Below are 12,387 nucleotides of genomic sequence, written 5' to 3' on the forward strand. Positions count from 1 at the left end.
GGTTTAACCGAGCAGCTAGAAAACATCCCTCATGAAGAGAACAGCTCTCACACTGAATCACATGAATAAGCAATCTGGGGCTTTAATATACATGGAGCCTAGTTCTGATTTCATATGCTATTGTGAATCCAGAGTGATTCTCATGAAATCAGTGTTATATCAGCATAAAGTGAAATCAGATTTTCTCCAACACCAGAGCACCTATGGATTTGGTTAGCGTATGCAGACAGAAAACCTCTATATCCAGTTTCCAATTGGCTTCTTTCATTAACACAGATTAAAAAACAACCCACACGTAATCAGCTGCAGGGATGCTGAGCTACACATCATTTTGGACGGATAGAGCCTTACCTAAACTGAGACAACTTTCAGCGTGAAAAAAGGTAAAAAATCATTTGTATGAAACATGTATTGCAAAACTAAAATGGAGATTCAACCATCTGCAACAACAGCTACATAGTGTTAAAAAAATAAACCTAACAAAACAAGTGTGGTTCTTCCATTCAAGTAAAACTAGAACAAGAGAAAGAAACATGGAAGTTGAAAAAAACAACTTAGAAGCAGCAAATTACAATTCTCTGTAATACCACACCTTTTTCATTAACTTGAAGCATTTTAAAGATGTCAAAGACTTCAACAAAATAGTAATTTAAGTGGCTTTTGTTTTGAATGGGTCCAGCCCAGGTCTGCAACCTGTACAGACATGCAAAACAGGAGGAATTCACAATTAAGAACAGATGCTGGAACACGCCAGTTATAAAATGGCAAAGCAAAGAAAATGTCTTCAAACTGTCCATGAACATGGGCTACTGACTGCTAAAGGGCTTATAACATTTTACATAGAAAGCAAAGTTGGAAACAAAAACAACCCTCCAAAACACCACCAGCAGGGTCATCACATACAGAGTTCTCTACAAGCTTGGTTATTTCTATATTGCCCTTAATATGCAGGCTTACATCTTCTCCACAAGATACCAAACCACTAACAGTTTTGGTTTTATTTAAATGCTTAAATGCTTTTTTTTTTTCCTTTCAAATTATACTGAACGCATGTCTGAAGAAACTACAAATGCACTCCTTCAGAACAGAAAGGTGTGCGTAAGTCAGAGGTGCTTTTTCAGCTACCTTCAGGAAAGCAAAGAATTTAATATATGAAAAAACTAATCAGCAGCAACCTGTCTTGTCATTAAATCAAACATGAATAGCTTCACAGTTGAAAAGGTTAGTCTTTACGTGTCACTAAATCGCCATTCCCTAATGCTTTGTAATAAAATGGATGGCGCAGTCCTGGGCTCCTTGCTCTGGCAGTCCTCCTATGAAATTTTGCAGGAGCAAGGTGTTCAGATTCAATTCAAGCTCAAAATAAGCTACTTGGCGTTTTGTGCAGCTGATTCTCAGAATAAAGGGAACATTTTCAAATCTCCATGAAGTGGGAATAATTAAAGAAAAAAATTCAAATTCCAAGCAATCTGTAAAAACGTAGAGCTCAGCTATAGGTGCTTTTACAGTCTGTAAGCAGATCTTATTTCTGATACTGAGAATAGATGAGATCTTATTTACACTAACGTAAGTCAATATAATTCCACTATAGTGAAATTATATTAGCACAAAACTGGCATACCAGCATAAAGTAATTAGTGTTAAATGCTTTGAAGCTGTAAAAAGTGTTTTTTTTTTTTTTCCCCAGAACACTGGCAGAATGTTTTCCAAATGCCCACCCTGATTGTGGTAGGAACAATAGCTTAAAGCCCATGATCTTCCCCTACATTTTTTTTTAAAACTATAATTACCCCGAATCATATTATGTCTATATCACTACGGAGTTTCCTTTCTTTTATTATTTGATGTCTATATGAAATTCTACAGCTTGTGCACAGCATTTAGTTGCAAGAACTTTTAGAAACACAGCCTGATTCCTCATACCTTTCTGTTTGTGCAAAAAGGGTGCAGAACACTGTATGCTTGAACTGAAAGACAAGTATACCCATATTTACAGAAGTAAATGGCTAGGAAGGGGTAAAGTACAAAAGAAGTTGGGCTCACAGGATGCAATAAATTTGAGTTGATCTTTTCATCCAGACTGGAGAAGTCCAACCATCTTTTATATAAACAAAGTAAAACATTGTTTCAATAACAGATAAATAAGGATAATATAGCACCTAATGTGGCATTTGTGCAACGAGTTTACTCTATTAAATTAAGAGTTACAGCCAACAGGGTTTCAGATTTTGTGAACTAAACGATTTAAACTCATTGAAACAAAGATGTGTTTTCAAAGAGCTACACCATTAGCGTTGACTGCAAAGTAGTATGTACAAAGGTTAATTTTGCTCTAGAAAGTATGACCAAGGTTAGCAGGAGTGAAAATATTCATGTGAGCAAAAAGGAATATGTAACAGTCAATAAAGAATAACGGGAAGTCTGTTGGACTATTCCAAAATGTTTAGTAAAACTAACGAAATAAAACTTCACATTCCCCCTACTATTCGTGGAACTTCTATAGTTTTCACAAAAACAGGTTTCCCCCCACAGCATTGTCAAGTATCTATGTGTACAGTAATTAACTGCAAGAGCTTGACTATGAAGGTGTCTTGAAAGACCTAAGTCTTGGCTTTACAATCCCCAAAGTCTTCCATAACGTAATCGATTGCACATTTTTAATATATTACAATTTGCTAAATGAAGCCAACCACTCATTACCTCATCAGTACAGCCTGCACAAAGTACAGTTTATTTATATACTTATATTCTAATCTAACACCAGCTGTCAGCATATTTTATATTACATGTGGTATTGCACTTTTTGAGTGGCACCTCGGTGTGTGTTTGCAAGTGAACGAGTTGAACCCCCGAAAGCCCCCAGACCTTTGGAATTCACTCCAAGTGCTGCCAATCTAGCGAGTTTAAAATGTTAGGGTGAACAGCACCCTCAGAATCATGTGTTTCACTAATTAAAAAACCTGTTTAGTAGTTAGAAAAACAGTCCTACCTGAAGTTGTGCATAAGGGCAATCTGACATCCTTGGTTCTCTGAACAGTTTCAAAAAGTGGTGCCAATTTAATTGATTGCACACATCATAATTGTGTTGGAGGACAACAACTAGATTTACAAATATATATTACACACACACAAAACAGACAAAGCTATAAAATGTTTGGTAACTCCACATGCTTTGAGCTAGCCAAATGTATCTGCTGTATTTTGAACTGCTTATTATTGATCATATTGAAAATCTAAACAGCTATTTCTGATGTTACTGGATTAAACAACCACTTCCAGAGGAGGAAGAAAGAGGAGAAATGGTGGACCCAAAGGTTGAGGGTTTAAACATACGTTCCTTGAATAGCCAGCATACCACTTCAGTAATGTGAAGAGTATTGCCCCAATGTGTGTTGTTTGTTTTGTTTTTGTTTTTTAAAGAGAATAAGGCCAAGTTCACCTCTGGCATTAGTGGGTGTCTCCCCCACTTCTTCAATGCTACTTGTGTCCTCTTTCACCAGGGTTGAATTTGGTCCTAGGAGTATATCTGGTCACCTTCGGTGACACTAATGGAAACGGGAGTCTTGGACAGATAGAACTGGGCTGCAAAATTAAAAGAGTGAATATTGGACAAATCATGTAAATAAAGAATATATATTAATAATAGTTCCTATTATATAAATAGCCTTTATAAAAAAATAATCTTTCAATAATTTTAATAACTCACCTTTCTTTAGGTTCTGGAAAACATGTATGAAAAAAATCTATTCAGTTCAAGTTAGATTAAAGCAAACCTAAGATGAACACTACAACTCTTTGTTGCACTAAACCCAATTCTGACCATTCAATTTCCAGGTTAGTCAGTTTTGGGGGATGATAAGAAGAGTTTCTTTGAAGGTATGAATTGCACCCCTAGAAATACTGAGCAGAAGAAACACCATACTGAATGGGCCTATTTCCTACTGCTTTCAGAAACTGTGCAGATGACAGACCCAGAAATCAAAGGTTCATCTAAACCCCGTATATGTTAATGCCTCTGAGCGCATTTTAAAAGGCACTGTCCTCTCACTATTATTTTTAGATCTTTGAGCTTAAACTCCTTCCCTTCAAACTATGCTGCATTTAAATATCCACCATCACTTGAACTGTCTTTCAATGCTTTTCAGTCCAGCATAGTCTCTAGCTGCTGTACCAGATCTAAGGTAATATGTGATGGACTCTATATTCATGCTAGCACTATTTTCTTTTTCCTTCTAATTTATCATATCAAATGAAAAAAGGAAACATTCTTCCAAGTTTACCTTTTTGGGCTTAAGGCATAACATGAAGTCACACATCATACTAAAGCTTAAGTTTTGAAGTGTACAATTTTAGTGCTATCTGAAACCCTGTTTTACATTATTTTTCAACAGTTGTCTGTACAGTTCATCTCTTATTTTTGCCATAAATTCTAATGTCGTTCATGGTTTGTGCAATTCCTATGCAACCAGTCTTTGCTGCTAACGGGTATTAACAGTGCAGTACCCACAAAGCGGGTTGTTCAGTTCTTGTTTTCTTTGCTTTCATTTCAGTTCAAAGCATGTTGCTTTATTGTGTGGAAGATCCAGTCCATTTTTGTTGTCCAGCCACCATGGTGAGCATCATTCATCTGCTTCATGAAGTACTCAAGAGCTTCCTGCTCAGTTTTGTCCAATGCAAGGGTCTTTCGAATGTATGCAATATCGTCAAAGGACTGCAGTTCTGGCATTCCTGAGCCAAGCATCATGGAGAAGAGATTTATGAACAGATTGGCATGCTGCCGAATTGCTAGATAAGCCTTATAACACATCTCCTGAAACCTGGAAAAGACAGGGAAGAAAAAAAAAGCTCAGTGTAGATGCCAGTTAGATGCATATTTAATCTCTAAAAATGTTTTCAGGCTATTGGTAGACATTTTTAGTCTAATAATCTAGTAATAATCAAGTAATAGTCTAATAAGAACATCAAAATGTTGCTAAGAGATATCCTCATCTTCCTACTTAGGTGATCTTAACTTCTGTAAAACTCCGTAGGGGTCAGACTGACACAATGGACAAATTGCAGACAAGCTTTGTAGCCTCAATCCTCATTTGCAGTTTGTGCAGATGTTCAACACAAGTCTAAGGGAGTTCACAGAGACATTTTAGTTATTGCTGCTGACATTTCGGATTGTAAAGCAAGTTTCCTGATATACTGCTGCAAACACAGTGCTCTCCTGGTTATTATCAGTGACAGAGACAATTCTCTCCTGTAATTTTATGGGGGAGGTAACTGTTTCTCCTTAGATATTCTGCAGAATGCACTGAAGATGGGCATTTGCTTTATTACAACATTGTGTGAGAAATGCCGGTTTATGCTGAAATCACTAATGTAAGTCAGGTTAAGACAAAAATGCAGGTTAAGACAAAAATTCAAGTTAAGCTTCATTGCAGCATTCAAACAGGCAATATAATTAAAATAATACCAGTATTAAAGTGCATTTTATATACAAAATACTCTGGAATTTAAATGCTTAAAAAAGTTGCTCACCTTTCAAACTCTCTTGTTTTGGTGCATTCTTGGGCTCCTTTACTAATCACTATTAAAAAGTCTTGTGTTAAGACAAATGGCACACGCTCTCTTTTATAACCAAATTTTTTCTTCTTATGGTCAAGGAAGTGGCCAAAGTCAATGTGAAACAGCTTGGAAAGACAAAAAATTATTTAAGGATTAGTAATCTTGTTTAAAGGATGTTATTGTAAAATTAAATTACAATTAAATTGAGTTTGGATGGATTTTGTTAAACAAACTCATATCAAATTGAGATTATATTATGCTATGTTCCTGCAAAAAACATCTTACTTGTCCATCATCTTTCACCATGATGTTACTGTTGTGGCGATCACCAATGCCCAGTATAAAGGTAGCAACACAGTAGCCAGCACAAGAACGTGTAAACAAGTCAATAGCTGCATCATACCTATTGAAAACAAACAAAGGAGACATTTTCCTACAGATATTCTAGTAACACAAAATTGCAGGAACTTTTTTTTTTTTTAAAGGGAAGAACCAACTTTACTACCCTTGCTCAATGAAGTGGAGTTCCTAGACTTTAACAAAGTAAGGAAGAAATTCAGCATACTCTGAAAACAGAAGTACTTACAGTTAAGATCATGGAACAGCAAGCCAGCTAGTAGGACTGTCTTTCTTCTGAAGACAGGCAGTAGCTTTCATTTTGATGAACTACTGTTAAAATACAGAGTTAAGCCCTGTCTTCATAGTTCTACCTTCAACTTATGCTTTACTGTTGAGAAGTCACACAACCACCCAACCTCATTAAATACAAGCTAAATAAAGCAGGACTATTAGGTAAATGAGGGCAGGGAAAAATACCGATGGATGTAATTTCCCACTTGATAAATTTTAGTTCTCTTGAAGCTTCAATAAAAAAGAACAAATGAACATGAAGAAAACAAGCAACAAGAAATCTCACATTTCTCCTTTGTTCTTGTCCTTGAGCCACTGATGCAATGTATGGCTGTTGAACTGCAACGCTCCCTTTAAGCCTCCTTTACACTGGATCTGCATGATTGTATGAGAACTTCTCACTACCTCAATGAGTCCCACGCAGTCACCAATAGACAAACAACCATAAGGCAACATCCTGTAAGAGAAAGTTGTTTTTATAAAACACATTTTAAGACAGCAAGCAACAGGTACTGTTTAATAATCCTTACCAGGTAAATTTCACGTTACTGACTTTAGGATATGAAAATCTATTTTTAGTGTTTTACAGGTATATTATCATTAGCTCCACGGAAAAAATGTACCAGGTATTAGTCTTGTAACATGCCAGCCACTGTATTCACCATTTCTGTTCTTTAGTTTTGTATCAAGGCAAAAGGCTACGGAAAAAATTATTGACATATTTTTGGAGACTTTGGGGAATCCACTGGAAAAACTTTTTAAAAAGACATTCAGCACGATTCAACAGTACCTGTTCAACTCTATTCAAAATGAAATATTAGAGACAGAATCTAAATACCCAGAGAATGAACGTTAGTATTTCATGGATTACTATAAACAAGCAGCAGGTAATACACTGAATTAGCAGCATGGAACCTTCAAGATTATTTTTTTGAATAGTGCCTGAACATAGTACAAAACTGTAACTGGAATCTACAGTCAGGAACATTACTATTTATCCAGACATTAATGGACTAACTGCACCCAGAAACACAGCCATTTACTCAGGCACTCTTTAAAAGATCATAGTCTGTTGCTTGAGAATGACCTCTAATGCTTACCGAAGATCAAGACCCTGATTTTGCCAGATGTTTTCCATAATTCTAATTATCTGTAGTGTCAGCATGTCTTGACGTAAGTCTGGAACAGTCAAATACAAAAGAGATTGCACGTTTCATAACATAGAACACTGTTACACTTTACCACCTAGAAGTATTTCTAATGGAAATGACGTTTGTATAGTTTAACATAGGTTTTGTTCTCTCAAAAGAGAGGAAAAGCTTTTCAAAAGCTTGAGAATGAATATAAACTTGTGGCGATTTCAAAGCTGTTTAAATATATATTAAAAACAATGGAATTGTCATGTCAATCAGCTAAACATTACACATCTGGAATGAAGTCTTGAAAACATTTTCATGTAAGGAAACAAAGTATTAAATAGTGTGATGTTCCACCCCAACAGACTGAACGTTTAGGAACATAGACACTTTGCACATGCCTTTGAGACAAATATTTATTTGTGCATGCTCAGTTTTTCTGGAAAAGAAAATTGCTTTGGTCAGTGTTTTTTTTTTCTTTTTTTCTTCTTTTTTTCAATGCATGTTTTTTTTATGCCTAAAAAAATACTACACAGTATGCCAGGAAAATAAACAGATACGTAGGTTTTGAATTACACTTATTTTTCCTTACCATCTCCATTTTTAAAGATTATCTCATTGTTCTGAAACAACAATTCAGACATAATATCTGGGTTTTCCCAGTTCAACCATAGGGGCCTTTTTGCAGATGACATTATCCTGCACTCCTCAAGCCTATAAAGAGATAAGATTCATATGAAATAAGCATTCTTATACCATGTTTCTATAATTCTACTATGTTCTCTGTGTTTTCTTCAAAATCTTTGAAACAGTATCAAATAAGATCTGCACGGGTAACTGACAATCAACCACTGTTTCCAACTCGGAATTTAAATCACTAACGTCAATGCTAATCATTTGCTAAGCACAAAGGAAGAACTAGCTATATCATACATTTTCCTTTGGTAGCATGCATTCTTCACAAATTGAATAAGTATTGCAGTTCCTGCCACCTTATAGGAACAGCTAACTGTCATGTTGTTCTCTAATTTGTTAAATCATTACATTGAAACTACTTCACTCTGCTACATATTTTATTCAGATAACTTTGATAATACTAGCATTTAGTATATGTTAACATTACTAGGAATTTACTTAAATATCTGGACAAATTTTAAAACTGAAGACAATACCGAAGATTTCCCAGCTGATGAGCAGGATTAAGAGGAGAGATAAAGCCTTGCAAAGCATCCATAAAATCTGGCCGTCTCATTTGTTCAACAAGAAACTTCATCTGCACCTGATAAATAATCACATTCAGGTTTTGAGAACACTGACTACATATAAATGAAGATAAGTATCAGGTTTCAGCTTTTTTTTTTTTTAAAGGATGGTTTTGCACAATTCCAACATTAGCAACTCCATTTAGCCAGACATTACATAAATTGAAGCTCTTAGCTTTGGTTCTATTGCTTTAAGATGTAGACAATGGTAATGAAAGCAGAAAACACTACAGCTTCCAAGCAATATACTACCTACCAAAGTTAGTAGTATAGATATGTTCCTAGTTAATCAAATAAAACAGTTCTAGTAATTCCTTTGACTAAAAGCAACAGTTTTGGTATGTGGACAGCTTATAATACCTTCTGGGTCTCATCTTTCTTTTCCTGCTTGAGAATATCTGTGAGGTTAATCAGCTTCTCCATAGCCTCCACCTGCCTGCTCAGATGCTTCAGGTACATTCCACACGCTCGACAGTAGGACTCCAGAAGTAAACCAAATCTCTGACTTACAGTTTTATTGTGCATTTCAGACCTACACAGAGAGGAAGAACAGTTACAGCTTTAAGACAAGACCACTTACAGGTGCGAAAATGGAACTATACCCATAACATTTTCCTCAAGGTGGCTTATTGGTCCTTCTTCCCAACAAAGTAATTAGTGGTGACTTCCCACAACTCATCTCATTTTGACTGGACTGATCAGAGTTCAGTATTACTTACAACTAATTCAGCACAGAATTTTCAGGCTTTCCCCTCTTCTGTCCACCCCCTTCCTTCTTGCTCCCTGTTCTTTTCTAACACTTTCCTTAATCAAAAATCCATGCTTCTCAGAAACGCTGTACTAACCCTCAAGTTTTCAACTCAAGTTCCAGATTTCTTGCTCAGACAAAGGCTAAACAAGCATGTATGAACTGTAATTTTCAAAGACTTATGTGGTCAAACTTGGTGGGTCGCTTTAGGCCTAACTATTTGTAAAGCATGAAGGTATTCCAGACTTCTAAAGAGATAGGAATTTTTTTTTAGAAACATACTTTTCTATATATTTCTGGCTTAATTTCAGAAGTAGCTCTGCTTTAGCAAAATTTTCTGGAAGACTGGTGAGGGGATCTGGCATACAACAAAGTTCAAATAGCAGAAATCTGTCAAAATTGTAAACAGCTAACAACATGGGAAGCTTCAGCAATCTCAATTAGGCTACCTGGTTTTAGAATAATCACCATTAGAGGAAAAAAATATCATCTAATCATCCAGCTTTTTAAACTGGAAGGGATGCATTCTATTACCAAACTATGCACTCGAACTCTTAAAATAAAGCTTGCTTTGTTTAAACACAGTAGGTATCTCATAACCCCTAATCATGATATTAAGCTTACTTTAAATGCCAAAAGAAGAAGTGTCCTATCCTTTGATTCGTCAGTGCTTTCTTGAGTAAAAATCTCACAAGCTGATTATCTAAATACTGTTCATATTTCAGAACCTAGTTAAGGATAAAGAAAAAAAACATTATTTCTATTAGTCTACATATAGATTAAGACATTTAGATAAAACACAATGCAAGTTTTACATTAAATTTTGTAGAATGACTGATCTTGGTATTTTATGCTTGTACGTGTCAGCGTACAAACAGTATCTGCTAACTGAGTGCATAGACTGCTTCTCTTTCAGAAACTTACCATCTGAGGCTTCCTTCACTATTACTAAATATTTTAGCCTCAACTTGCTTCAAATTTTAAAAAGATGCTTCTGTTCATACTTTCCTATATGCAAGACAGCTGAAACAGTTGCCTGTTCCAGCTGGTAGAACAGTTCTGTATCTGTTAAATTTTGGCATTTAATATTTGTAACAGATACCAAAGCACTACAGAAAATGAGCTACATTTTATCTTTAAGAGCTCCTCCTGCTAATATAATCTGCAGTGCAAACAGATACTGCTGATGACCTCACAGTCTCCTAACTTTTGTTGTACTTTAAACCTCTGTAATTATCAAATATACATAAGACATCAAGTATACCAAAATGTTATATACCTGTACTAGCTGGATTAAGTACTGTGACAATTTGTCATCTGTCAAGTACTTCTCTAGACACCGAACTGCAAAAGCTCGCACCATTGGATCTGGATAATTACAATCCAAAAGCTCCATTGCTTGCTCTGGCTTGATCGGAGGCCAGTCTTTTACCAAACAGTACATCTGTGAACAAAAAGTCCAAGGACATTACACACTTGCATTGATTAGCAAGAAGTTATAATACACACTCAGCAGAAGGTATCAAACACAAACTGCTTCTGAATAGAAGCTGTTTACTTGCCAGTCACCTCTAAATGAACAATTTGGTATTAGCTACCAGCTGATTGTTTTTTTTATCCACTATAAAAAAATAAAACCTCGCATTTAACTAATTGACATAACAAAGATTGAAGTAATGCCAGCAGAAGAAAAACTAGGACTCAGACTGAGCTAAAGAATGAGAAATGAGGACCTTTTCTGGACCAGGCAAATAGATCACATAAAACAAATACAGACTGATCAGCCAGTTACAATGGCAACTTGAACCATCTAAGTTTTCATTCAACATATCATACACACAGCTTCTGGAAGTTTTCTTGTTAAGTAACATTTTCAAACTCTTCAGAACTTAAAACTTTTTCAGTGTTGTTACCTGAGCTACTTCATCTCTAGAATTCCATTTAACAGACAAAAGTAATTTGGGCAGAATTTCTGGCGTATTTACACAATAATGCCTGCAAAAGATAAAAAAGGTTGTTTGTACAAAGCATCATTTTGTTTTGATATCTACCACATCCCTTCAGTCCCGCATCTTTTTCTCCCTTTGTCAGCAGGATCCAGCTGATATCATAAAGTGTTGTCTGGAAGCAAGACTACAGTAATAGGAAAAACAAATTAATTCAACAACTTAGCTCATAAGCCTTTTCTAAAACACAACCTAAACAATACAGAATAAAGAAAAGGGACCAAAGCCCAAAACAATCAAAATCAAGTGAATGAAGTTTGACTGTGACAACAAATGATTTTCTGTTTTGTGCGTGTTTTGTTTCTCCCCTCCCAATACCTGTGGCTCCAAAGGAAGTCCTTCTCTTGCTCAGTGATTTCAGACAAAGGATCCCGCGTACATATGGCTCGCAGCTGCTCCTTGTCACTTTCTCTTAATTCGTTATCTCTAGCTATTCTGTTACTCTGTAGAGAGAAATTGGTCCATTAACCCTCCACACGTTTTCTTCCGTTGTCATACATCATACACAAGTGTTTTAACAACACAGGAACATATGTATGTCATGCCATACTACCTTGCTGTTTCCTTCTATTAAAAGTGAGCACTTACAATTAAAAAAAAGAGAAATTAAAGACTGCTTTTAGTTGCTACTGGGTAAGTATGCCAATCAATTCCTTTACAAATCATGGTACTTATGGTCATAATAAGTCCATTAAACAGGCAATAAAAAGTTATTAGCACCTTTACGCTAAACAAGAAAGCCTCTTTATAAACATGAAATTGCAACAAAGAAAAACAGTACCACTGAAGGAGAATTACAACTTTTGAAAAGTAGTTTAGACATCTGAATCTGTAATTTAAATACGTCAAAAAGGTCCTAACTTTGCACAGTAAGACAGTTTCTCTTTCAAGCATGGGTCAGTTATTAATTAAGACAGTTTATTGGTAATAGAAAGGAAGGAAATTATATTACTCTGTGCTAAAAAGAAAACAAAAAATTGATTTCTTCCTCTTACAATGAAGGAATCCTTCTTCCTGTATCCTGATTTATCACTAGCATACTCAGAAAAAAA

The 12,387-nt window shown here is 35.6% G+C and overlaps 1 protein-coding gene across 3 annotated transcripts in view; it reads right to left on the bottom strand.

Moving 5' to 3' along the window:
• Window positions 1-4,218: 4,218 nt before the first annotated feature.
• Window positions 4,219-12,387, bottom strand: part of PIK3CA (phosphatidylinositol-4,5-bisphosphate 3-kinase catalytic subunit alpha) — a 33,799-nt gene continuing 25,630 nt past the window's right edge. For all 3 annotated transcript variants that reach the window (XM_083848632.1, XM_083848633.1, XM_083848634.1), the window contains exons 10-21: window positions 11,654-11,778; window positions 11,243-11,324; window positions 10,609-10,773; window positions 9,954-10,057; window positions 8,942-9,113; window positions 8,492-8,598; window positions 7,912-8,033; window positions 7,284-7,362; window positions 6,470-6,640; window positions 5,839-5,956; window positions 5,527-5,678; window positions 4,219-4,817 (exon numbers count right to left, since the gene is read on the bottom strand). In XM_083848632.1, coding sequence (XP_083704758.1) covers window positions 4,547-4,817; window positions 5,527-5,678; window positions 5,839-5,956; window positions 6,470-6,640; window positions 7,284-7,362; window positions 7,912-8,033; window positions 8,492-8,598; window positions 8,942-9,113; window positions 9,954-10,057; window positions 10,609-10,773; window positions 11,243-11,324; window positions 11,654-11,778 — 1,668 coding nt within the window. In that variant the 3' untranslated portion in view covers window positions 4,219-4,546. The remainder of the gene's footprint in view (window positions 4,818-5,526; window positions 5,679-5,838; window positions 5,957-6,469; window positions 6,641-7,283; window positions 7,363-7,911; window positions 8,034-8,491; window positions 8,599-8,941; window positions 9,114-9,953; window positions 10,058-10,608; window positions 10,774-11,242; window positions 11,325-11,653; window positions 11,779-12,387) is intronic.

Source organism: Anser anser (genome assembly GCF_964211835.1).
Source record: "Anser anser genome assembly, chromosome: 9".
Lineage (NCBI taxonomy): Eukaryota > Metazoa > Chordata > Aves > Anseriformes > Anatidae > Anser > Anser anser.